The sequence below is a fragment of the Anopheles nili genome, chromosome 2 (genome assembly GCF_943737925.1).
Source record: "Anopheles nili chromosome 2, idAnoNiliSN_F5_01, whole genome shotgun sequence".
Classification (NCBI taxonomy): Eukaryota; Metazoa; Arthropoda; class Insecta; order Diptera; family Culicidae; genus Anopheles; species Anopheles nili.
This window is the reverse complement of record NC_071291.1, coordinates 65,057,726-65,085,720: the sequence shown is the minus strand read 5'-3', so window position 1 is coordinate 65,085,720 and position 27,995 is coordinate 65,057,726. Positions and strand designations below refer to the sequence as shown.

At 41.3% G+C, this 27,995-nt stretch overlaps 1 protein-coding gene across 1 annotated transcript in view; it reads left to right on the top strand.

The window, feature by feature from the left end:
- The window catches only part of LOC128720340 (MAP/microtubule affinity-regulating kinase 3), a 37,394-nt gene extending 9,877 nt beyond the window's left edge, over window positions 1-27,517 (top strand). Inside the window, exons 2-18 of the mRNA XM_053814006.1 lie at window positions 426-638; window positions 1,674-1,894; window positions 2,024-2,305; window positions 2,434-2,627; window positions 5,152-5,264; window positions 7,357-7,537; window positions 7,904-8,189; window positions 8,325-8,452; window positions 8,524-8,701; window positions 9,999-10,388; window positions 13,824-13,921; window positions 14,710-14,824; window positions 22,182-22,208; window positions 22,522-22,563; window positions 23,877-24,023; window positions 24,104-24,222; window positions 24,299-27,517. Coding sequence (XP_053669981.1) covers window positions 426-638; window positions 1,674-1,894; window positions 2,024-2,305; window positions 2,434-2,627; window positions 5,152-5,264; window positions 7,357-7,537; window positions 7,904-8,189; window positions 8,325-8,452; window positions 8,524-8,701; window positions 9,999-10,388; window positions 13,824-13,921; window positions 14,710-14,824; window positions 22,182-22,208; window positions 22,522-22,563; window positions 23,877-24,023; window positions 24,104-24,222; window positions 24,299-24,357 — 2,793 coding nt within the window. The 3' untranslated portion in view covers window positions 24,358-27,517. The remainder of the gene's footprint in view (window positions 1-425; window positions 639-1,673; window positions 1,895-2,023; window positions 2,306-2,433; window positions 2,628-5,151; window positions 5,265-7,356; window positions 7,538-7,903; window positions 8,190-8,324; window positions 8,453-8,523; window positions 8,702-9,998; window positions 10,389-13,823; window positions 13,922-14,709; window positions 14,825-22,181; window positions 22,209-22,521; window positions 22,564-23,876; window positions 24,024-24,103; window positions 24,223-24,298) is intronic.
- The last annotated feature ends 478 nt before the right edge of the window (window positions 27,518-27,995 follow it).

Below are 27,995 nucleotides of genomic sequence, written 5' to 3'. Positions count from 1 at the left end.
CCGACCAATACTACCAACGAACGAGGCACGCGTTACGCGTGCGAGAGAAGATTTGCGGGGTGGAAATTTTACGACTTTCCCCCAACGAGAACTGGCTTCCGTTTCGCTTGAAATACCGCGACCCTCTGTTGGTGCGCCACACACCGGCTTTGACTATCGGTTTCATAAACGCTCGGGAGCATGATTTACGAACGAGAAGCATCAAAATGGGATGTGTTGTGGTCGAAACTGGCCTTAGCTACCGCGAACCGGCGGCTCCATTCTTGGAATAACCACCCTTTTGACGTCACAGATTGCGGTAGGGTGGTTTTCCGCCTTTTCCTCCCAAGGGTGACTACGCGGCCCTCTCGCCTGTAGTTCATTGGTACAGAAAAAAAAACATTCACTAACGTGCTTTCCTTTGACATTCTCTTCATTTCGATTAGGGCTCACCGAATATGCAAATGCGTGGAACACCTGCCCGATGGCGAACGGGTGAGGAGCACATCGGCAAGTACAAGCTGCTGAAGACGATCGGCAAGGGTAACTTCGCGAAGGTGAAGCTGGCGAAGCACGTCCCCACGAACAAGGAGGTCGCCATCAAGATCATCGATAAGACCCAGCTGAATCCTTCCTCACTGCAGAAGCTCTACCGAGAGGTAAGTAACGCAAGGGTGTGTGTGGGCTGGATGGCGTTTGTAGTTTCCGAAGCTCATGCTCGCTGGTAAATGGGGAAATTATTCCCAAGAAGCTCTCTGTGTGATGACATCGATCGTAACAGTTCAACCGGGTACAAGGCCCATCGACGGAAGCGCCACGTTGCCGGAATGTGTTTGTTTTTTAAGGTATCGAGCAAGGTTTACCATAAATAGCACTCATTATTGTGCATACTACAGCTGATGTGCAAGAGACACGCCAAGTCTCGTGCTCATTAGGTTTCCTCCGGCGAAGCGTCTGATCCAGTAATCATGATTTAGCGACACGTTTAGTTACTAATCTGTAATTCATCGAAATTTCACCAATTCCCTCTTGCGAACCTAACACAGGTTGGTGCTTTCGTTAACGCTCACGACGATCACATTCGTTATCACAGTGACTAGTTGGGTTTCGTTTGCATCGCGGCGGCATGTCGATGAGATTGTCAAATTAATAGTGGTTTCGGTGGTTTTAATCGATGCAGACGAAGCCTAACTCCACTGCGCCTTCCGTTGATGGCAAATTAATTGGCTCATTACGTAGTCTGTGTGGATCAAGCTTTTACATGCCGGAAAAGCTCAGATGTAATCTCGTGCGTTGGTAGCTGCTCGTTAGTATTATCACGCTACCGGAAAGATGAAAGGCATTGTCAGGCAACGCATGTGTCAGTTCCGGATGCATTCGATTATTTCGAGTGAATAATGATTATCGCTCGAGCCCACAATTAATTTCCCGCACTACCAGCACTGTGTTCACATTCCATTTTCCCATCGAAGCGATGGAAAGCTTTTCCACTCGATGGTGGATTTTGGGGCGCACTGAGGGCTTTTTGCCGCAGCAGTAATAATATATGCATCAATATTAACAATCCAATCTCGCGGTCAAGCCTGTACCAAGCACGTGTCAATATGTCGGATTGGCTACACATGCGTGGGGTTTTTGTTTCAATTATTTGCCACCCCCCCTCCATTTCTGTGTTCCCTTTTTTCCCCTTTTAGGTGCGGATAATGAAAATGCTCGATCACCCGAACATCGTGAAGCTGTTTCAGGTGATCGAAACGGAAAAGACGCTCTACTTGGTGATGGAGTACGCGTCCGGTGGCGAGGTGTTCGACTATCTGGTCGCCCACGGCAAGATGAAGGAGAAGGAAGCCCGCGCCAAGTTCCGACAGATCGTGTCCGCCGTACAGTACTGCCATCAGAAGCGAATTATACACAGGTAAGCCAGCGTGTGACATTGAACATTGAACGATGGGAATGGTTCGCAGATAACACAAACACCTGCTCATCATCTCCATCGTGTCTCATTTATCACTACGCCCGCACCCATGATCGGGATGATTTGCAGAGATTTGAAGGCGGAGAACCTGCTGCTCGACAGCGAGATGAACATCAAGATAGCGGACTTTGGGTTCTCGAACGAGTTCACGCCCGGTTCGAAGTTGGACACGTTCTGCGGTTCGCCACCGTACGCCGCCCCCGAGCTGTTCCAGGGCCGCAAGTATGACGGTCCGGAGGTGGACGTGTGGTCGCTAGGCGTTATCCTGTACACACTCGTCAGCGGTTCACTGCCATTCGACGGCGCCACCCTGAAGGAACTGCGCGAGCGTGTCCTGCGGGGCAAGTACCGGTAAGTAAGGCGCCCGATGCCCCCGTGTAGGCATCTCCAGGGAGATCAACCTCTCACCATGCTCCACCATGTTGTTGTTGTTGTTGGTGTTGTTGCTGTGGATGTTATATGGGTGACGTCACGTGCAGCATTCCCTTCTACATGTCGACCGACTGCGAGGTGCTGCTGAAGAAGTTCCTCGTCCTTAACCCAACGAAGCGCGCCAACCTCGAAACGATCATGAAGGACAGGTGGATGAACATGGGATACGAGGACGATGAGCTGAAGCCGTTCGTCGAACCGTTGCCCGATCTTAAAGATCAGAAACGGATAGGTAAGACGGGTACTGTATGCTCCACTAACTACTCTACTTTCTACACTTTGCTGTGGCGTGTTGTGTTTACGTGTTTGGTCATTTGGCCGTTCGTTGTTTCTTCCTTACCTTTAACCCCGTACGTTTGTGTGCGTGTTTGCCTAAAAGTCGAACTCGTTTTTTTCCCCCCACTCTCCCCCCCGCGAATCGAAACGCTCGTTCGTTTTTGTTACCAGTGTTGTCATGTTGTTTTTCATATGTATTTATAAATGTACAAAATGAAAAAAAGAAAGACGCTCATTTTTTTAACCCCCGCCGTTTTTTTTTGTCGATTTTTCATCTCATTTACATTAAATATGTATCCTCCATTAAGCGAGCGGCGGCGTGCGTTTGACTTTTAGTTCCCGTTCACGAAACCCTGTCTTTATCTCTTTGTTGTTGGTGTGTCATTTGTGCAAAACGAGATTCCTAGAATTGGAACAAATCATCCCCTACCCTTAGTGAAAATTTGGCTCTTTTTTATTACATTCGATTATTTTTGCTTACTCGTTTGGGTTCCGGCTACCGACATGATTACAATAGTGTTCAATCGTGAAGATTACGTGTGAATTTTGAAAATAGCAAATTGACGTCTCTTATGCTACAGCGCTATATGCTATCGAATCGCAAACGCTGTACCAGCTATCTTATCAGCAACCAACCATCCCATGCGTACATATTCCATATCGCACATCATGTTCGGTCTTTTTTTTTCGACGAAGTCCGCATGTCCAGCAATAGCTTAAATAAAAAAGGAAACAAATCCGTGATGCAAACCGGGCGGGGTCTGTTTTGCCAGTCGCGTCGTCCTTCAGATTAATCATACACACCACTTTCTTTTCTCACGCAGTCACAAACAAGCACACGCAAGCAGCTAGCAGCTATAATGAAAACTGTGCGATAGTTTGAAGAAATGTTCTCATCTCACGAAATATAACACCTTGAATAGTTTTTTTTTTAATATTAATCATTTTTTCGATGTAATTCCCAAGTACCACCTGAATTTGCACGTGTTTGTGCAAATATACATACACACGCACACTGACCGTACTGCGTTTTTGTTTTCAAATGCTTTTTCCTCAAAACTCTGTTGTTTTCCTACTTACTTCATGTGTGTGATAACACAGTTACCTTTTTTAGTTACGTTTTGAACTGCAAATACCAAAATCAAAATTTTCCTCTGTTTCAATCCCTGATCGATCTTTGGCTGAATTCAGCCTGTCTAATTTTCGGTATACATTTTGATCACCTTCATTGTCCCATCATCAAAGTCGCGCGCGAGTTATCTCGTTTTGTGCCTTGACCGTCACACATGTAATGAATTTAGAGAAGGAAATTCGAGGTATTGAATTTTTTTTTGTACTGAAAATATGAAGACCGGTACATACCCGATTGGAACACAAACACGAAAAATGAAATAATTTTAAATTAGAAGAAAAAACGTAAGCTTTGAATTTCCATCTAAGTAGATTGTTTTCCTTTTATATCAATTGTCTTTTTTTTACCTCTGCATGCATTGTTGTAATCGTTGATATATTGACTGTTTGATATGCCTTTGGAATGCTTATCATGATTCATTCAATCGTTTTCAAAATTTGGTGCTTACAAAAATTATAATTAATTGAATATTATGCGATTATAGTTTTATCTTGATTCAATAATAGAAAACGTTAAGAAGCGCCAATCTGTCAGGATTGTCTTTAGTTTTTGCTAGGTGCAATTTTCCGAATTAGAAACATGTTGAAAAATGTTTCACCACAATAAAGCGCGCAATCCGCGCCGATGAATGAATTTTTCATACCAAGTTTGATCCTTAAGGATGTTTGTTTTTTGTTTTGTCATGCGTTGTTGTGAAATGCTGTGTTTTATATGGTAAATTCAATCTCAGTGTTTCGTGTACGTGTTGCCACATGTTGGAGAAGGTGCGATTGACTGAAGACATATGAAGATAATAAATGCTCTTAAACGTTCTTGAGAACACCCACGATTGGCTTAGCTCGTGATATCAATGCGCCTCGTTCAGTTTTCATATCCTTCAATCAAGTGTGCTACTAACCGATGTCTGTAAAAGACAAAAATAATTAAACTTCTAACAACCGTATCTTAGTGTGTAACATATAATATGTGTTAACCTTTTACTGTCTCTTCGCATTCGCATCCTATAATGATTTTTTCTGCTTTTCTTTTCTTTCTCTTGTTTCTCGTTTCATTTGGTTTTTCATCAAAACAATTGTCCCGTGCCGTGCGCTATCTCTCCATTCCTGCCCGCGATATCGCACATGCTCTAACAACGAACTATGCACTCTGTGTGCGTTTGCCGCGCTGTGTACCCCCAAAAATCAAACGAACCGATACGGAATCGCGGCGCCCTCTTCGAACACCTCGGGGGGTTTCGATTTGTCTGTCGCAATTCCATACGACGAAATGAATGATTGAAAAACAAAACAAACCAAAAATCATCTAAACAAAACCATCAACCGGCCACAATCGAAACCTCACATGTACGCACGTGCAGAAGCATTAGTCGCGATGGGCTACAATAGGCAAGATATTGAAGATTCATTGGCAAACACCATGTACGATGACGTATTCGCCACTTATCTACTGCTCGGAAGAAAAAGCACCGACGTAAGTTTGGGTTTTTGCGTTTTCCATGTTACGTTACGTTTTTCCAGTATATTTTTTACTTTCTCTCTCTCTCTCTCTATCTCTCTCTCTGATCTCATGCCCTTCTTTTCGAGGTTATCTTCTGACCATTTCTTCTTAACTTGTCCTCCCTCGGCACTGTCTCGGCAGAGTTGCTCTTTTGTTTTACTTCCCTGTCTCGTTTTCCTGCTATGAAGTACGTTGTGTTTTCCTTCCAATTTTCTTTAATCCTTCTTGTATTCCTCATTCCTTTGACTTCTGTCTGTTGTACGTACTATATATGTACATTTGTGAAAGAAAAGTCACTAATATATAGTCATGCGATTTTTATTAGTTTTACGTTCTTTTGCGTTGATGAAACTTGTTTTACTTTAGATTTTATGTTGAGCTCGCTTTTCAATAGTCTTTTTTTTTCTTTCACATTTAAAATCACAATCTTTTCCACATTTCGTTAAATAAACCGAATCAAAAATCCTTTTTCTTTCAATTCTCAATCACACATTGTGGCTGTATGTAAGCTGTTCAATATTGTTTACTCAAAATCACGCAACGTTTCCGTTTCAAAACTTTTTTTCGATTCTTCCGTCGTTTCGCTCTTGTAGAGGAAGCGCGCAGTTACTTTACGGTTATTTTCGTCTGACTTTGTTACTTTGTCTTTTTTCATCTTCTTTCTTGAACTATCAGATTTTTGCGACTCCTTTCTGTCTTAGTTTCGCTTTTTGCCGCTGATCTTTCCAATTAGAGCACTGTAGAGAATCAGAATCAAATCAAAATCGAAAACCAAGACCATACTCAAAATCATTTTATTTACATCTCCTAGTTATGATTTTCCGTGTAATTTATTTCATGGCGTTAAAGAAAATCCTAGAAAAAGTTAACACACATCATTTGTGAAACTGCGAAACATTTTTCTTTCCGAACTAAATCGTGTAGGCGCTGGAACAACTTTGATAGATTACTGTACTGAATTTAAATTAAAGAATGCAATCTCGTATCGGCATTTAATCTCCATAATAAGCTCATTGCTCCAGATTTGCATTGCACACGTGTCAATGCAATGTTAAAAAACTTTATGAGGATCTCGTTGAAGGAATTGTGATAATAATTTCACTAGAAGAGCTACCGTTATTTGATGAAATATTAGCCAAGAGCCTGAAACACACACGAGGCGCTCCTTTTACTGCTGCAGCGAATATCCAGTGCTCAAGTACTGAGAACACATCATTCACATGTGCAAAAGATAACAAATCGCAGCAACATCCATCCATCGCTATCTGTACCGTATCTCTGAAGGCCCACTCCGCCCTCACCGTCGTCGAGTGGACACCGCTCCATGTCCACTCCACCAACATGTACTGAATATTAGATTGCTGCACTGCGTCGTCACCACCAGGGTGTGATAAATATTTGCACTCGTTCGTGGCACGGTGGTGTGTGGCTCGTTATGGAAGAAACGTGTCCTTGCCTTTCGGCGACCGATCGTGGAAACGCCCGATGGCGGACCAGGCACAGCAATAAATTCCAATTAATGAAACTGGCAACGGCGGGGAATCTAAGCCAAACAACGGAGGCGTACGTCGGGGCAAGGTCCGACCGGGGCTCATGGAAACTGCCAACGGCAAGATGCTGGACCTCGACTGTGCTGATTCTCTCTCACGTGCCCGAGCCATACGCGCGCTGAATACGAGAACACGCAGTTACTTCGCGGAAGCGCAAACGGATATTATGGATTGGCGAACGGTTGTACCTTTCCAACACTCGCGTGTGGTGGCATTTGTGTGTGACGACTCGTTGGATAATCGCTCAAAGAATGTTCCGGCGCCGAAGCGAAAATTTAGCCAATTTTCCTCACATCCAGTTTGGAAAAAAACCCTTATGACAGGAAAAAGGTTTTTTTTTGTTTTGTTAGGGAACCGGGACCAAAAACAAATCTGATTCCACTATTGGGCTCTTTCTCCTTTACCCCTCCAGCCTCAGACGGCGTTGTCTCAGTTCGCTCTTGGTAACCCACGGTCACTAATGGAAAATTCTCTTCTTTTTGCATTGCGTGCGACCAAACATCTACGATCTACAGTCCGAGTCGGACGGCTCCCGGTCCGGATCGTCCCTGTCGTTACGTAACATTGCCGGCAACGAGGGTGCCGCAGCCGGTAATTCCCAGGTGCAAAGCCCGACGCATCGCGGTGTCCACCGGAGCATATCTGCGTCCAGCACCAAGCCAAGCCGGCGGGCCTCCAGCGGTGGAGAAACGCTGCGTAAGTACTGCATGGTGTGGAATCAGTTCGTGATCCACATATTCACGTACCCGTCCAAAATGTCCTTTTCCTCTGGGAAAAATGTTCGCTCCTTCCGAGCAACTGAAAACGATAGATTCAGTTTTAAATCGAGCAATAATAGCCTCAATGTCGGTCATATTAAAGCCTAGCTTTTGTCCTTTGCAATCCCGATCCATCAGCCCTCCTGAGGAGCACCTTCCTTAAGCGTCTTGGGTCTGGCCATCCTTGCGGCCTGGCTGAGGGCTACATTTTCATTGCTACTAACACCCTACATTCCGAGTGCGCCCCCGGGCAGGAGCGCGCGCGCGCACCCGGGGCCCGACGGTTTTACCATGAAAAATTTAGAAATCTTCCAACGCTTCATTACAGGCGTTGGTCCAACGACGGCTGTGGCCGCGGCCGCTGCTGCCGCCGCCGTCGGCGCTGGTGGTGGAGGCGTTGGCGGCGGTGGTGGTGGTGGCGGTGTCGTCGGCAACATTACTTCGACGGGTGGTGCAGGCGCGGCGATTGGTGGCGGTACCGGCGGTGGCGGTACAACCGGTGTCACCGGAAACAGTGTACTCGGTGGAGCCAACAGCAACCACAGCTCGGGCACTGGCGGTGGCGGCGGTGCATCTGAAAGAACATCGATGTAAGTAGTTGTCCTGCTCCGGGAGAGGTCCTATAGAATCGAGCAATCCTGCTGCGAATGCTGGAGCGATGGGAATGTGTTTGAAAATATTGTCCTTTTATGGTTGTTTAATGCGGTCTTTCCCACTTGTTACAGAAGCAGTAATTTCAAGCGTCAAAACACAATCGACTCGGCGACGATCAAGGAAAACACGGCTCGGTTGGCCGCGCAGAATCAACGACCGGCATCGAGCATAACTAAACCGATTACCTCGGTAGACAACTGTAAGCAAAGCGTCCCTTCGCGTACCGCTCGGGCTTTCTTTCTAGCTCTCGTCTTTTCTCTATCTCCACAGCGTCGATCTCCAGCCCGGCAAAAGCGCGTACTACCAGCAGCAGTACGAGTACCAAGTATGACCCGAGCAATGGCGCCCGGACGGTAGGCCCCAGTGCCGGCCTAATGCCCAGACGGTCAACGACGCTGTACGAGAAAACATCGTCCACAGAAAAGACAAACTCCACCGCGGATCCAACGTAAGTGCGCACGGTTGTCGTGTCTCGGTGTGGAATAGTTTTTCCACCACAGAACCTTCACATGCGTTTCGATTTTCACTCTCTGACCTCCCCCTTCGCATCAAGAACACGCTCATCTTGCCGTCGGACAGGAACCGAAGGGAAGAAAGGTCTCTGTCGAATGGGGAGACACGGTGTATCCTTTCGCGTGTCCTGTTATCTGGTGCCCCATTGTTGCGCTTCCGAGATTGCTCCTGGTCGCACACGTGTATTCTCTCATGTCCAGCAACACAACCCATTTACAACATCACAAGTGTATTGTACCGTGTGTGGTTGTTCGGAATTTGCATACTTTTCTCCACCTTTCCCTCTCCATACCATGTTGTCCAACAATCGATCTTCCACCCCTTTACATATTTGTGTGTGTTATCAAGTTCCTTTCTAGTGTCAGTGTGTTGTTTACCAGTTTTGTGCGTCCTCGTCTTCATTCAGTGAGCTTTACCCCTATGCCATCATACAATTAAGTTATATTCCTTTTTCTCGCAATAGCTCCTAGAAGATTGTTTTCGTGGTTAAAATGAGATTTAGTTTTTCTTCTGTTTCTGATCGTGCGTGAAAAGTTATTTTTCGAGAACTCATTGTGAAGCCCCGCTGAAGTTTGAGATCGTTTGCGCCAGCTTCGCACGGAGTCTCGGTTTTATTTTGTCTTCCGATTTTGTTTTACTGTAGCAATACGATGTTCGTCTTACAATCATTATAGTGGCTCGTTCCCTTCACATCCCTAAAAAAGGAATATCATGAATTACAATGTACAAAATAAATCCTTGCCAGGTTGTATCTGTTTCTCGGGTTTTCCAATTTGCTAATGAAACAATGCCGTTCCACGTGTTTAGCGTTTACTTAGTATTGTTTGCTTTAGTTTTGTAATGTTTCTGTTTCATCTTTTCCGCTTATGAGGGCAGGATCCAATCACCATTCCGACGTATTTCACCCCATTGGTCTATGAAACATTCACTAACAAATGTCGCTTCTTTCCTAAAATTGCTAGAACATTCCAAATTATATTAAAATGATACTGAATTTGACCCATAATCCTGATACATTTGTTTTCTCTGTTTTTCTCTTTGTGCCCTGCGTAATCGGCGACACCACATCTGCTCTGTCTGTTTCTTTTTATTATTCTTCCTTTTCATCGTACGCAAAATTATAACCGTATACCTCGTTACCTCACTACTGCCTCGATTGCTAAAACTGTACTGGTAAAAATCACTCTGGTAAACGAAAAACAAAATCGATCATACTTTCTCGGTATAAACAGTAGCAACAGTTTCGTCGCACCAATACCCGAATTCAACCGTGGCAACTCAACATCGGCAGCTACTAGTGGTGTTGCTGGCGGTGGTAGTGGTGGTGGAGGAAGTGGTGGTGGGGTTGCAGGCAGTGGCAATGGTAACACCACGGGCACGGGAGCCACGGCCGGAAGTACGACCGGGTCCACCGGTACGGCCATCGGTAGTACTGGTGGCACTGTCGCCGGCGGTGGCGGTGCCGGAGGTGGTGGCAACGGTGGTAGCGTAGGAACAGGCGGCGGTGGCGGTGGCGGCGGCACCGGTAAGGGACATGTCAAGAGCGCATCTGTCTCCAGTCCCGGGCCGTCTGCCGACAGTACTACCAATAGTGCCGCCACGAACGATCCCCTCAGACAAAGGTATAAAACACAATGTTCTCTAGAGTTGTTGTTTCGTTTTCCGTTGTTTCGTTGCCCGTTATTTTCTCGTTTTTCGTTGAATATCTTCTCGAAAAACCCGCTCTACTCCTTTTCTACTGTAACCATATTTGCATTCGTACCGATTCCATGGTCTGTTTTCGGTTCAGTTTTGTTGTAAATTACAGTTTGAAATTTGTTTTGAGCAACTTTTTTTTTATTTACGAATCATTGAATCATTTTGAAATGTATTTTTCATCATGCAGCTTCATTTGTGTTTTATCTTCATTCGTATAAGTTTACTTTGGATCATCCTCTTTTATCCAATGTTGTTTGTTTTCGTATTTTTCATAAAGTTTTACATGTTCCTAATATTTTCCCTAGATAATCATGTTCCTTTCCCATTCATCATTCCACTTTGTTAATCCGGCAGTCTAAAACATCCACCAATTATGTGTATTACTATCAAAGTTTCTATCATGCTGTGCATTTTTCGTTTTCATTACGCTCAATTTGTCATTGTGTGTAATGCTTCCTCAGAGACTGTATTCGTTTTGCAGTTGGAAGCGAAACATGCCAAATGACGCAAATCTGTTGATTATTTCTCAATCTGTATCTATTTAAAATTTCTCGCCTATACGCCGTGTTTTCCTTGTCCACGTTTACATTTCAATATTGGATCGCTTTTTTACGGTTTAAGTGTTTATTATTTCATTTCTTTTCTTATTGTGTTTTTTCTACTTAGTCATGTGCTTAGTTTCAATGATCCCTTACAGATGCGCTACACAGGCGAATACAATACCGTATTTCTTATTATTATCTTTGTATCTCTCTTTCTTTTCTCATCCAAAAATCGAACTCTCGGTAACCATGCACGGTTTGGAAATTTCACTGACCACGATGCAACCGTCAACGGCTGACGGTGTTGGTTTATTTTTATAATTTTTAACCACCCGTGGTCGAATGTCTTTGTTCTTCCCCGTGGTTTGGCTCAACAACCGGCACAATGATGCTAAACATTTTTCGGAACGCGAAACCAACGAAAACATTTACTTGTTTGCATGAAAAACAAATTAAAACCTAAAACTGAACATTATCTTTCGCACTCGAAAACTCGAACCACCACACAACTTTTCGGTGAGTTAATACTTCCCACAAACAATTTCGTTGGGTGAATTCATATGTTTCGGGATTTGTTTATGCTTTTTTGGTTTTATTCCTATTTTTGGAAATTTTGTCTTGTGTTGTTATCCTTTTCGTTTTATCTTAATCTATTCTTCAATATTCTTTCATCTTGTTGGTTCAGTTTTTCGTTAGTTTCTTTTTTCTACATCAATATAGTTAAACGCTGCAATATTGTTTTATAGCTCTGCTTTTTACTAAGGCTATCTGATCTTCATCTTTGATCGATGATTCTTTTTCGAACTCTCTTTCGCTCCCGCCAGCATTGTCGATAGTTGTGTTCACTTACTTCTCGTTGCTCGACCTCGCGCATTTCGTTTGATCACCCTTTAGTTCGCACTAGATACTAGACCGTGATCGTTGCGTGATTCATTTGCTTCTTCTTCTTCCGCCGTCTCTACATAAAATGGCTGTTTGTTCAATTGTTCAGCTACCGCAATTCTTTCCATCTCCATCCTGAATTATTCAAAACCTTTTTGCCTGTTAAAATTGATAATGCTATTGCATGGCGATGTAGTTATATTTCTTCTCATTATCTATAGAAAAGGATCCATAATGAATACGTTTATCCCATGCGTTCTTCTTCTGATTGTTATCTTAATTGTCATATGCATGAGTAATTTGAGTTGTCTTTTGCGTATTCACACGTCATTGTCATAAGTACAATCTTGTCGAACGATTCTCAGCCGCTATGGGTTTATTGCAAGCACATTCCAAGTTGTGGCAAGCACGAAACTATCAAAAGCGCTCCAGTGGTGGATCGATTTTTCGACCAATTAGTAATGACGTATATCAGGGTCAAAATAATCATCGTTGTCGCGGGTAATAGGCTACTAGCCTTAATCTTGAATGTGAAGTTAAAAGTTCTTCTGGGAATCGTGGTTTATTTATAAACATTGCCCTTCGTTTTGTTCTTTCGTTAGTTCCGATTGAACCTCAGTGATGTAAAATACGTTAAACCTTCAAATCGTCTGATGTGTGAATACGAATTACTTTTACATCTGTGCATGTTTGAAACATCAGCGTATATGGCTGTATTGTTTAATTTATAATTTCGGTCAAGTAAATTATTATTAAAATGTTTTTTTTCTCCATAGTGCGCATGTTTAAATCGTAGTATGTTCATGGTTAATTCTCCTCAATAACTTTCATTGTAAGAAACATTTCATACGATGTCCTTTTTATTAAATTCCCTCACAGTCCTATTGTCAGCAATTCCTTATGTATATGTATATTTATTAATATACGTCCACACCAGCAGAGTGAAAAGGAAAAAGTCACACAAACATATCACGGTTTGCGTTAAACTATCCACGAATTCCGCGTTTCTTGCCTTGATTTATTTTGGCGGTACGGTTTTCTTTAATTTATTCGTATTCTATCTTATCTCGTTTTTTACATTTCTCTCATTGTGAATCTTATGGGTATGTTTCGTTGGTTAGTATTTGCTATTTGTAACTTCTCCGACAAAGTTGTCTCATGTCACGCTCACGATCATTTGCTTCTCAAGGTTTGGTTTGAATTGTTTGTTTAATTACGCTTTATAAGATGCGAATATCAGTAATAGATCCGATTTTGTTTCGATTATGTTTGGTGCTTTTCCACTACAATTATCTACTTGTTTTCGTGTGATGATTTTCTTGCTTCCGTTGGTGCAGCACACGATTGCTGCTCGACAACGTTTCTTGTCATCTTTTGTTCGATTATTTCATGTTATTGTTTATTTTCTTTCTCTTTTCATGTTCCCGTACCGCCGTCTTGACTTCACCCATGTTTCCGTTTCCTGTGTGACCGTTGTGTCGTGTGTCCTGATTTCATATAATTTGACCATTCGGTTCTTCGGTGGTTCCCGCCTTCGGCTGCCGATTAATATGTTTGGCGGTACCTCGTGCCTGCCTCCCACTAAACTACCCTGATTCGTAATGTCTTCATAATTAAATACACGCGATTTTGTTGGGTTTTTTATTTAATCGGATGCCATTGGCAAAACCGAACGATATAAATCTAAACCCGTTGCGCTTCTAATTGCGCCATGTCATGTCCTCGACTGTTTGGAAATCATACCTTTCCACCAATGAAATTTTTGTTTGCCTTCCCATGTCCTGTCTACAAAAAAATGGAACCTTCCTCACCTTCCTCTTCACAATCGTTCAAAAATTTACACAAATATGTATCTTTATATATACACACACACACATTCACATACACCCATCTGCTGTATCCTTACACCGTATATATACACACACAACTACACAGCATGGTGAATCGCAATAGTCTTACACCAGCCGTTAATTCTTCCAGACAACCGGTTGCATTTCCCAGGAATGTTCCATCGCGATCGACTTTCCATTCGGGTAAGTGTGTAGTTCGTTTGAGTTGCCGGAAGACGGTGGTTTACTGTTTACAATCCCGTATTCCGCTCGTATCGCTGTACCTCTCTTGCATCTGTGTTTCTCTGTCCCCATTCTGGCAAAAAATAATATAAATTACAATGTTGCATCTTCTGCATCCATGCATTGAAAAGATTTCGTTTTAATTTAATTTACAATTCCCGCCTCTCACGCTACTCGAGGCTTTATAAACATATTGTTAATTTCATTAGAAGGTATATCCAACTTCATCATACTCGACATCCCAGTGCATCAAAATCCTTTGAAGAAGAGCAAGTGTTAAATATATTAGAAATTCAAATTATAATTGCATACCACCACATCACTGTTGTTATATGTACTCTAGCTGCTATTCGTATGAATATCTAGTGTAATATGCGAAACGCGCTAATCTGGTCTATCTCTATTCTTCAATCTTCTTTCCTATTTTATATCTAAACATTCGCGATTTGAAAATTTTATTTTGTTTCTCTATTGGTTTCATTTTAGTTTCGATATACATTTTAAAATATATTTTCACAGCCCAGTCAAAAATGGTCCAACAAAGATTGGAGCAACAAAAAACAATGCATTTTGGGAAAGGGGACAGCAACCAGTGGGAGAGGGTGCAAACGCGGGATTATTTTCAGTTGGGAAAGGGAGTTTGTGATGCCTTACAAACTGTCGATTGATACACTATGTCATAATAGGCGACTTCTCATATATTCTTTCTTTATACCTCACTTCTATGTCGATCGGGATACGACCTACAGGGCAAACCAGATCCCGAAACAGCACAGTGTATGCCGGAACCGGTGGGAACGTCGGGGATTCGCCACACTCTGGCAAGACTTTCTTGCAAAGACTTACAACCAGATTTAGCAAACGGTAAGTACCGGAACGGCGTGCTTTTTTTCTCTGGTACATCTTTCCTCCTCGCCCTCTCTGTCTCTCTGTTTCTATTTTTTTTCGCGCTTTCTCTCTGTCTCTCTTTCTCTCTCTTTTATTTTTTCACTTGCACTATCCTATCCACATTCCCGAGCTGCTGCGTGTACTTTGTTTCTAATTTACTTCCTCCGTTTACTCGTCTCTAACTTATTAGTTCTATTTATCTATCCTATTTTCAACTTTGGCTTAACACAGTTTTTGTTGTCGTTGTTCTGCCTTTGTTTTTATCAGTATATAAATTGCTATCATTTTATTCGTTCTAGTTTTTTGTTACTTTATGTCTATTAATCGTATGTGCTTGTAGTGTCTCCTTATATTGTTTTTGTTTTATGTCATTTTGTTCGTTAACAAATTTTGGTGAATTGTCTAACATTTTCTCATGGCTTTGTATATTATCAATTGTAGTTCAACTGTTGTATCTAAGGTAATCCTCAATTTAATAAACGTCATATAGTATTTGTCATTGGTTGAAGTTTTTGAACTGGAGTTAGTACAAGAAGTCTACTAATATTTGTATAGTAATTGTGATACCTTTTATCTAATGAGTAACGCGTACGTAATACTCTTGATAACATTCATTGTTGTGCAATGATATTGTTGATAATATGTGATTGTTAAAATTTGTAATTAATATCTTTAAATCTAATTGTCCCAGTTCACTATACGCTATCGTTGGTGACTTCTAATATGCTCTTCACATATCTGTGTGCAATGTTCGTATGGTTTCCTTCAGGTGTGACTATTGTTGCTTACAAAGGGATTGTCTTTTCGTTCATGATTCTTCAACGTCAATCCATTTGTATTAGAAAGACGATGCCATCAAACAAACACCTGGTTTCCTCATGCGTTTACATCACACCCGAATGTAGAGAAGAATAATCAATAGTAATACCTGTTTTTTTATGTTTATTGAATTTATTCCCTCAATCGTGTTTTTTTTTCGATCCGTTTGTTGTGTGTTTTCGTATTTTTTTATTTCTGGTACGTTAAAGTGTCACCACTGTTTGTCATTCCTTCGGGAAAGCTCGATTATAATTCTTTTTTGTTTTTTTTTTCTTTCTTTTTATTTTCCTATGTATTACTTCTTTCGTTGGGAAAATTGATTATGGGTGCCGCTCTGCTGCGATACCACGCGGCCACGGTACAGTTTTAGGGCATTCCATTTCAAGGATTCATCGGAAAAGGATTAAAGCGTTTATCAAAAGGTGGGAAACAGTGGTACAGTGTAGGAATAAGGGTTATAGAAGAGGGAAGTGAAATGTAAACAACCACATCCCAACGCAAGGTAGAAGGGCGTTTATCTATATATTTTTTTCATTCTATGAAATATGGGATATAGTAGTTGTTTTCCTGTTTTAACTAAATTCTTTGAAGAAACACTTATACTGTATGACCCCTGATAACTTACCCTCTATAGCTGCAACCAAGCATATTATTTAAAGCAAACTTTTGCTGATGATGCCTGGTACAGATAACCTAACCAACAGGCAGGCAACATGGACGAGCGTTTATAATAATCCAGATCCAGTGCGTCCATGAACGGAAATAGGGGCTTCAGTATAATTTCATTTTATGAGTCAAGTGTAACTTGTCCGTTTGATTGTAGAGGTACACCACTAAAGGATGAATTAAACGCGTAGAGATTAAAAAGTAAAAAAGACGAGGATGAAATAACGACGAAATAATTCGTCAGGGTTTGCGGCAGGACGATTCACGGTAGGGAATCTATTATAGTAAAACAACGACCATAAACCTAGAAAGAGGTAGCGAAAATCATATACTCTCAATAAAATACTACGAAAAACAAGAGATAATTATCAGGAAAAGCTGATATTGTTAGCTTCAGTTTTTCTAAAAACAATCCTCAAGGGAAGCTTATATGTACGTAACTAATCTTATGGTTTTAAGAAAAATCGATTTCAGTGTGCTTTCGGCACAACGTGAATTGATTTAGTCTTTCTTGGGTTCTTCTTGCTTATAACATTTGTTCACCTTGTTCTCAATCATTTCACATCTAACGACAGACAGATTACTTTATACTGCTTTTTCCTGGATTTATTTTTATTTAGGTCGTTTGTTAGGTATTATCTGTCTTATTTGTTTGCTGGTCTTTCGCAATATCCCTTAATTTGAAACTGGAAGCTGTTCCGAGATGTGCTTCTGTATGTCGTCCTCACCAACACACTATTTTGTGTTCGATTTATGCAATATTTCTCACCATTGTTTCGTCTGCATATGTGTCTTATGCGTAAACTATATGCCCCGCTTTGGTATTTCACTCACTTACTTATCTATCTCAAAGGCATTTCGATTGAACAGAACGAGGAAACCGTTGCACAATGGAAGAACACTCAACATTTCTAATCATCCAACTTTCGGACCTCTTTGTTTACGATTCTTAATCCTCAAACCATCATTCACGGATAACTCGATTTAATTGTTTTTAATGAGTGTATAACAATATACGAAACCTGACTTTAAACTTCAGACGAATGATTGCTGATTTGTTTTGCATGTTTTAAGTTTTGATTGTTTTATAAATTGATATTAAAAAAAGATATCTTATAAATCTTGACAGTTATATTTATTATTAGTGGAAACTGAATTTATACTAAAAGGATAACGCCTTTTTCAAATGCATTCGATGTAGCATAAAATCAATGAATCAATGAAATCAAGCAATGAACACTAAAAAACTTCAGCAGAATCGCTATATGCTTGATAGGTTAGACTCAACCGCCGTTTCAAAGACAAAATAATGTAAATTCTACTGGATCTTTACTCGACTCCTTTCTCAAATTATCGTGGGCTCGTAACAAAGTCAAAATTATTTATGAAAAAAAGAAACTAAACAGCCAACTGGCTACACATTTTAGTGCTGGATCTTGTTGTTTCATCCTGCTAGTTCTAGGCCACATTGTGCATCGTGCGACTCCTTCTCGTGGCATCCGTTTCTTTTGGTTACACTCCGGGCTACATGTTTATCAGATGTTTTTAATCAAAAGGTTCCATACGCATTCCTTTCCTTTCCTTTCTTTCCGGTTTCAACCTTGTTTTTTAGTCTCAATACTACGTGAAACGGACAACTCCATATCAACGATTTTTATTATTAAAAAGCTGTAGCAGTGTCCTCTATAGTTAAACTGCAGTTCTACTATCATTGCTATTGATTTTCTCATGTTCCTATTTTAAATACTTGGCATTTTTTTGTTGATCTTTTTTCCTAAAGATTCCCCTACTGCTCATGCAACATTCTTTTGCTGATCACAAAAACAATTCAAATCTCATTTGACAAATTCGTTTATGTATTACGCTCAATCATCCGCTACGTCCCCCGTATGTGCGCGTATGATTTTATTTTCGTCCATTTGCGGTAGCATTGGTAGCGTTTTTGGGTGGACAATCAAGCGAATTGAAATGGAATCATTTTCTTTTCCGTTGTGTGTATGCTCTTCGGCAAAGACATGAATATACCGTTACTGCTACTACTGTTGGTTTATTCGCCACTATCCAAACCGTCCCTCCGTTCATGCCCTTTTTTCCTTCTCCCTAAAACATTTTCTTTAAAATCGAATTAAAAGTTAAAGCTATTTGTTTCTTATCTCTCTCTTTTTTCTCTTCCATTATCTCACTCTTTGTCTCCGTTTCTCTCTCTCTATCTCTTTGTCTACTTTCTCTACTTCTAGGCTCAATCAGTAGAGACTGAGATTGTGTGTGTTTGTAGAAAAAAAGAACTAAGATTACTCTTTGGGGCGGTTGCAAAAGTCAAGATGCCTGCAGCATGCGAGCAACCAAAGGATACACTTGAGCACATAAGATTTAGAGAAAAAAAAACACGAGCTACGTATATATTCATATACGTGAGATAACGTACACAGAATCGTGTTGCACGATGCGAGGAGGAATAGTTGTTAAGCCCGTTTTGTAAATTTGGAGGGTAATTGCAAGGACTGGGAGTATAAACGAGGAATGTTTTAGTCATGTAACATAAACAGACATAGACAGAAACATATTATCTAATAACCAAACACTCAATTTTCATGTCTGAAATAATTCAAACCCTATCCATTCCGAGTGCGATTCGAGAACGAGAGAAAGGAAGTCGAGTTAAGGATCGTAGTGGCCTTGTACGGTTGGTTTGTATATTAGTTTAGCGACCAGTTAGCAAATTTCGCGAATAACGCAGCTACGAAGTACGCCGCACTAGTATGTTCGCCCTCAACGGAAACATTACTAAACGATATCAATAGTTGCCTGTCCGATTTCTTCTCATCGATGGTGTTTACTACTGCACAGGATGATTTCGTTCCGATGCAACTGCACGTGATTCGTAGATTTATTAGTTCTAACATAGTACACTGATTGTATATACGTAGATAAACTATGATGCGATACATTGATTTCACGAGAAGCATACATGCTTTGCAAAAAAGCGTCTGATGGTTCGTAGTTACTGTAGAACCGCGTTTTCGCAAGAGTTACGGTACACACCTAATTTGTATACTATCTTAATGCGGACGTCGAACATCTCATCTAATTAAGGTTACTCCAATAGCTCTCCGAATAGTTCTGCTCTTTCTCTGACTGCCCATGCTTCCGTAGAAAATTGGTCCCGTAAAACAATATTTTTTATACTATTTTTGCTTTTCTATCATCCTTTTATCCATAATGCAATAATCTTTTTTTTTGTTTTTTTTTATATCATTATTTTTTTACCCAATCATTTTTCTTTGTTCCTTAGAGTTAGTGAATGCTCATACTCATTTAGTTAGTCATAGGTTCTTAAAAGTTATTTTTTTTTAAATTGACTTATATTTAATTTTCTATCATTGATTTTTGTTAAGTATATGCATTGTTTAGTTGTCCTTCGCACATCTACCTCAATCCCTTTTCACGCGTAATTGTTGCGCATTGTTGTCATTGGTTGTTTCTATCTTCTTTTTTTTTTCTTTCTTTCTCTTTCTTTTCCCTTTATATAGTTTCAAAATTAAAAATAATCGCGAACCCGACGGTGTGAGCTAAATGCTCGCGTGAAAAAGGAGAAAAGCCACCACTCCCTTCCCTATATAAGCCACCCCACACACAAACACACTTAACAGCGATTGTTTTAATCCGTTGTTGATGAAATACAAGAAAAAATCAACACCTGTACTATCACTACTACAACTACGCCATCATTACTACAACTACAATAATATACTAGTGCTAAAACGAGATTGCCTTTAAAACCCGTCGTACAAGCGCATGTGCTTGCAAACAGCTATCCAGTAATTAAAAATCACAACCACACTTATAAATCAGAGAAAAAAACACACGCAGGAAACACATACCCAAAGTCAGCAACAGGACATCAACAACAACTATAGTGGCTGCAAAAGTAATATGATTTAAAATCGCACAATCCGTTTCCTTTGAAGCAACGGTTTAATTTATATGCGATAACTTATTGTACAATCCATCTCGAACCGCACTCGTAGGAAAAATTAGGTGGAGTAAAATAATGTGCAAAGCCAATTCGTACGCCCCAATGCGTCCAAAAATCATGTTTAGGTCTTATTGTGATCCTAGCACGCCTTCACAACAGAGCAGAAGAGCTGCCCTTTCAATGAGCTCCCTGCCTAGTATTAGTATCATTTTATTCGTATAGGCTTTAGATAATATCCTTTATCGATAGATTCTTGATTTAGCTCGAGTCTTTTGTATGGTTTCATCATTAGTTTATTTTTATTTTTCATGCATGTCAAACATATTCCTACATGTTGTCCGTCCGCTTGTTAGTTTGGCGATGAAGATGATGATGGTGAAGCAATTTTACTGTTGCAATGATGTAACGATTTGTCTAAAACGCGCGATCATTTTGGAGTATCTTTAACTATTGCAATTAAATCGAGTCTGAGAAAGAGCGGGAATGTGAAAAAGATCAATGCAACATACTCGTGTATTGGCATCTGCGTTTATGGGCGTTTTTTTTTTGTGAACAAGAGAGAAACGTAGTCTAATTGAGTAAGATTGTTGAGCGTATACGTCATACGATTATAAGGAAGGCATAGAAGAGACGTGATCTATAATCGAAGATAATGCATAGAACAACTGAAAAGAGAGCCTTTTCGTACGGAACTAGCACGTAATACATGCTATAGTTGTGCTATGCTTAACATGGCCTTCCCGAACAGTGTCAGATGGAGCTGATAAACCGAAACGCAAACTTGTTAGGTGTTTACCGCAGAGAGAAATGATTGTTTTTAATGCTATCCATTAATGAAATCAAAACATACTACTGTACGGAGAATTTTTAGCAATAAACAAATCCAATATGGAAAATCGACCGACCGAATATTCGAATCCATGTATCATCTCCGGGATGGCTCTCCTACCACGCTGGTTCAGGGGGCTAATGAGTTGTTTGATGGTGCTGGTCCGTCGTCTAAATGGCTTCCCGGAAGGACAAAACGAAGGAATTAGTAATGTGATGTGTGTATGTAAGCACTGCTGTTCTAAATACGCATCAATGTCTCGTACATCCGGCAAACATGGATGCTGTCCGTGCTTAACCGCACGTTACGCGCGCACAATTAATCTGTTCGTCCTTCGGATGAGCTTAACGTCGAGCCTGTACTAACCTGCCGTTATGTTTTCGTTTGTGTTTCGGCTATTGTTTTTTCCTCACAACACATACACAAACACAAGCGCCCCCTTCCGTTCAAATCACATTCTTCTCGTCAACTCCGGGCAGCTCCCTGAGCATCCATGACCGAATAATCCTTCACCATCCAAATGTCGCACAGCAAACACTCCCTACGCCGGAATGAATGTTTACGCTACTGTACTGTGGTGTGGTTATCTATTTATTTTAATTATCTAAATCTAACACTAAATTATGTACACTTGTTTTTATTCACCGAGCAGTAATTGTAAAGTCGACTAGAAAATTAACCTTTTAGGTACCCATTCCCGTCCCACCGACGATCCTTTACTCCGTGCTTTCCCAGCGATCTGCCCTAAATTTTTGTCTAGCCTCGAAATGCTGCAGCAGGCTCCCAAGCGGCCATCTTTGTACAAGCTTGCACCAACCCTCACTCAACAACTCCACTTCCACCAGAACGCGATGGAAATCCTTCGCTTTCGCGTATCCTGCGAGGAACTCGCTCTTCCCCCCACCCCCCACCCCCTTTTTGTTAGCCGCCGATGATGTTTGTTTATGAATTAGATTTTTTTATACCTTTTTTCTCTGTAATTTTGTTTTCTTCCTTTTTATGTATTTGCTCCGTTTTACCATTGGAATTTCGCCCCAACGAAGGGACAATTTGCGGCTGCCAACCGAAAGGTGTATAGCTAAATAAGTTTTTCAATCAAACCCAACCTTCTTTCCCCGCTCCAGCCTGTCTCCATCTTTCTTATGTATCTTTTAGTTTCTGTTCTGTTATTTTTTTTTCTCACTCACCTTTCCTCTACCCTCTGCTATGATAATATGATTTCTCGTCCTTACTACTAGTGTCCTTTCCCATGCGCTCCCATCGCTCCTTAGCCGGACCCCATACGTTCGGTGCTCTAATTTCCTCCTTTGTTAAACTAAATCACTTACCATCTGTCGTTTGGTTTTGATTTTGTTTTATTCTCCTGTTTCCTTCTTTTTTTAGGCCCAACGATGGCCAAGCAAATACTTCAACAAGTACGGTTAGGTAAATATATTTCCACATCAGTTCTCTTTTTCTCTCTCATTTACCTTATCTCTTTCCCTCGTACGTTTTTTGTGCTTCGAAGCAAAGCAACAAACGATTTTTTTTTCTTTCAAAACAAACCATGTACTTAACAATACAAGCTAAAGCACAACAGTGTGTCCTGTTCTATCAACTGGCGGGGAATTATCCTTGCGTGATGTTGATTTAGTTTCGCGATCACTTTAAAAATCGTTTTGATTACGTTTACCGTGTTATTCTTATAGTAGCTCATTGTTTCAAAGATTCACCAAAAAATATAAAGAAAATTATTTCATTTTTGTGCCATTTGCTAGAAACACGATGTGTTATTTGCAATATTATCTCTCGTTCTTCATTTCGGGCCGATTGGAAGCGGGTAACAAAGCTCGCCCATTCTTTAGAAATGAATCTGATACGCGAGTGTGTTTGTGTGTGTATGTGTTTGTGCGCATGTTTCTACATCTTTTGTATCGTTTGAGAACATCGATCCCTGCACTTCAGAATGCCAGGATCCCAGCAGAGTGCGTGTTTTCCATTCCGTGTTTCGTATTTTGCTGCGTACCTAACGTTTATTCCCTCGTAGATACTCATGTGCTCCGTTGTTCTGTTGAAACCCAGTTTACCATACCATTATGTTGCACTGATTGTTTTTTTTTACGTGTCTACACACTCTGGTGCACCTATTTTTTATCATTATGTGCTATTTATGTATTGCCCTTGCCATGTTTTATCTGTTCATTCATTTGTATACTTGTTACGTGTTTCACGTTTCTTGTATCTTTTTGTTTTTCTTTCCAAACCCAAAACCCAGATTGGGAATATGAAAATAAACGTGATGAGAGGGGGGGGGGGGGGAGTAAGTGAGGTAGAACAAGAAATACAGCTAAATGTTGAAAGAACGAAAGAAAAAATAGAACATCTCCCCCTCGTCTCGCGCAAAGTTTGAGTTTGTTGCCTTTCGTTTCGGAACAGAAAACAGAAAAATTTCGCGAAGTCCGACAGTACTAATCAATTAATTTTTATTCGTCCTTTTTCTCTACATACCTTCTCTCTCTCTCTCTCTATTGCCATCTTCCGCACTATATCTCTTACGCTCTGCTGCGATATATTGCAACACGAAACAATAACATGCTTCCCGCGAAACAACAACTTCCTTTCGCCTGCCCCTCTTAACAATCGGCAACAACACTAACGCGCGCGTGCGTGCGTGTCCTCTCCAACGCGTGGTATATGCTCCCCTGTGTCATCGAATGCACGTGGTCGTATTGCGGTGGCTTTTGCGAACACACCAGCAGTACGAATACGGAGGAACCGGTAAAGCCGCGCGTGCTACGCTTCACGTGGTCGATGAAGACAACCTCCCCCCGGCTGCCGGACGAGATAATGGCCGAGATTCGGTCCGTGCTGGACAAGAACAATTGTGATTATGAGCAGCGGGAACGGTACGTGCGGTTATCTTTTCGTGTACGATCTAGATTTACCATTGCTAAATACGATCCCTTCCATACAACCCCCGGAACAGATTCGTGCTGCTGTGCGTATACGGTGACCCGAACACCGACTCGCTGGTGCAGTGGGAAATCGAGGTCTGCAAGCTTCCCCGGCTATCACTCAATGGCGTGCGGTTTAAGAGAATATCAGGTAAGAGTCACAGTAAACGAAAGAGTGCTACAAGTTACTTTATAACCATTGCATTTACCCCCTGAATCGCATGCAGGCACGAGCATTGGCTTCAAGAACATTGCGTCGAAGATCGCGTATGATCTACGTCTGTGACTCGATACAAAATCGGAAGAGTATCACTCGGTCGGGAGCGATACGACCCAGGACGATGATGATGGTGACGGGCATGACGATGATGGTGGCAGTGCAGGTAATCATAGTAGGACAACGGCCGGTGGTGTGGCACAATCGGATTCAGGATCGGAACATAGGCGGAAAGACACGGGCGCAGACGAGGGTACGGGTAAAAGTGGCAGCGAGTCGGAAGGAAAAGGCGGCGGTGGCACCAAGGGCAATGCCGATAGCGATGTCATCGTACAGGCAAAGATGCGAACAAAATCCTCCGAGGGTGACGCCCGTGGAGGAGGAGGTAGTGGTGGCAACGGTGGCAAACGTTGGTCGCTGGTCGTCGTAGACGGTCGTTCCTCGTTGCGTCGAAAGGATAAGGAGAAGGCCAGCCATCATCAGCAGCAACGTCAACATCATCATCAGAAAGGCGCCAAACAGCAGAAGGATGAAGGTGGTGTGCGCGGTACTACCGAGCGGACAGACGCTGCTGATGGGGGTGATGTTGGCGAGTGCCAACCTGCCGCCAGTAACAGCATCTTTGCGTCCCTGTTGCGAACCACCACGCTATGAGCGTTTGAGCGCGCACGTAATGACGAACAAGCAAAACCAAGCAACCAACCAACTCCCCAATATTGACTGTTAGTTAAATCAATTATAATTGTACACTACTACACCCTACCTGCGGATGAACGGCACAGCACGCATGCATGCAGAAAAAAAGGAAACCGCGAGCGGGAAAAGCTTTACCACATTCTAGAGGACTTTTGAGGATGCGAACGAACGAGACGCTACTGGGTATGTTATGAAGATTCGGAGAGCGCAGACTTTTACGATCTATGAAGCGCGTTGTAGTCACAAGACTATGATGGCTGCACTATAGAAGTCCTGAAGCAAAAGTCAGAAAACTAACTTTTGTGTTTTTCTACACAAAAGCAACATAAAACTAACATTAAACATGCCTTCACCATACGGACAACAGTCGTAGCGGTTGATAATGAGGAGGAACTACGATATATCCTAATGCACTTGCAGAATACACACACACGCAGTTAAAGCATGAAAATAATTCATTTTTCGCACCCAAATTGAATGGCGAAAATCTTTATTATAACTCAAATGGGATAATCTCAAAGAAGAAGCTAGCAGAGGAAGCGCCGGAAGCGCGCTACTACATTTTATCGGTAGAGTTGTAACTGCTAAACAAGCTAATAAAACACGGTGCAGTTGATGCAAGACAGCAGATCGGATGTACTTGATGGAACATGGCGCAAAAGTGAAACATCAACAGCACCGAGCGACTGATTTTACTTACCAATGGCTAGGAAACAATGAGCTAGAAAAAAGCGGTCAGTTTCGATAGCGTCTAGGAATCTTCTACGCTATTTTATCACGCAGCTCTGCGCATGAAATGATAGTTCGTAAGTCGTCCTTTCATGGTCGAAATTTCCACATAGCTGTTAAACTGAGCAAAACTCACATAGTAGCCGCGGAAACGAGAACGTCGAACAAACTTCGGTATATAGCAGTGCAATGAAATGATCGATTCATTTAGAAAAAGAGTATGTTGAAATATTTCATTGAAATATTTCATTTCAAGCAAAAAATCGGAACGATAGAATCAAATCTAATCAGAATTAACAAGCATCATCAGTAGAACGTAACCATCGAATTGATGGAAGCTGGGATAACGTACGTGCACATTTAAAGTTTAGCATACAAAAAGCAAACACCTACCTACTAGCTCAATCAATGTTACAGAAAAATGATGCGCATCCCGTTAACGTTGTTATTGATGTTGCCGAATTAAAGTTGCTCGTCGTGGAAGCTTCCTCAGAGCGATACCAATTGACTCATCGCTCACTGAATGCTCCAAATCCTAGTGTGCCCTCGTTCGGCCTCGGAAGCAACAACCAAATTCAAACAAGGTATCCTTCCTCAATGCTGCTGTTGATCCATATGCTTCTAAATAGCATAGGAGTCGAACAAGAGCGCCCTTTTAATGCTTCCATCTTTTCCTTTGTTTCTATGGCTTAGATAGCCGTACAGTTGTTACTCCAATTACCATGCGTGTTTGAATGAGGGTGAGATTTTTTACTCTCCAATGGTAGAAACCCTCGTACAAAAACGGTTTCTTCTCCTGGTTATCGTTCTATTGCGATATCGCCTGCCTGGTTACGCGGGAAGAACTGCGTTCTCCTTATCCGGATCAATCGAATAGCGCCCGTTTGTAGGAACATTCATGGTCCATCCAATGTGAGCGTGTGTTGTTTCCCATCTCTGACGTTGTGTAGCGGTAGATTTCCTCATCTGACAGTGGTTTGCATAAAGTAGGAAAAACCCCTCTAACGTTTTATATATTATGTAAAGTATTTGAAGGAAAAAAAACAAATTATATATAAACATTATCGTCGTTCGATCGTAAAGGCTAAACGTATATAAACAACAAACTCACAAAAAGGGGGTCTCAAAGGTCCTCCAGCAGATGGTAAACAATCTCATTACGGTACGGGCAGCATGCATGTGCTGTACTACATTGGCACTTGGTGCAGGAATGATCTAAGGTCGCAAGTGAAATCCCAAACCTTTGTTGGGATAACGCAAGACAAAAGGTCAATCAAACTTTGCGCAGAAAAGCAACACTTATTCGTAATGCGGCCGACGATACGTGGAAACCAGCTTCGTATCGGATAGAAATGATTGGAAAGTAAACTAAAAAGTAAGTAAAACAAAACAAAGACGAAACGACGCCGACAATGTGGCTGATGGGAGAAAGCAGTGCATGCAAATTCTACTAAAATCGCTATAGCGTCATTAAAAGAATTTGCGCTGCTTTGCCAAAAGCATAGGACAGAATTTAGATTCTGCAGATTAAGAACTAAGATTCAGAGCAAGAGAAAGGAAAGAAAACAAGAATGCTGCAAAAAAGAAGGCTAAGTAATATTATTTCTGTTTGCGGAGAAAAATATAGAAAAGAAAAAGAACAAAAAATGAGAAAAGAACAAAACTAGAAATTGCAAAACAAGTATATATTGCTAGTTATTTGTTACAGTAAACGAAGAACAAGGCAGAAGATGAAGAGGACGAAAAAAAAAACATTAGTACGGTCAAACGATAAATAGGATAAATGAACAAAATGAATCTTGGCTGCTGAAGGATGAAAGGATGAAGTGGGAAAACACAGTTCAGCTGGAAAATCAGGAGCAGTAAGTAATATTAATATACAACTATCGGTAAGAATTTTACGACGAGAGCATTAGGAAAGAAGGCAGAGGATAACCAAAATTTACCGCATCCAAATGCATAAACACACATACACTCACACATACGATTCGTACCGATACACGTACAGGCATTAATAAACAAAAATCATTCTTCACTAGAGACGTGCTCAGAGTATAAGCATAAGTAGTTACATCCCGTTGTTAAAGTAAAGCAAATATAAATGCAGAGAAGCTAGATCCACCTACTTGGCTATCGAGAGGAAGGTGAAATAGTGTACTACAAGACAACATGTTCACACACAGACGACATCCCACTTTAGCCAACATCCTTTAAAAAAAACGTATGCATATAGGAACCGGATCAGCATCAGTACTATCTTACATCCCTACAGAACAATAAAA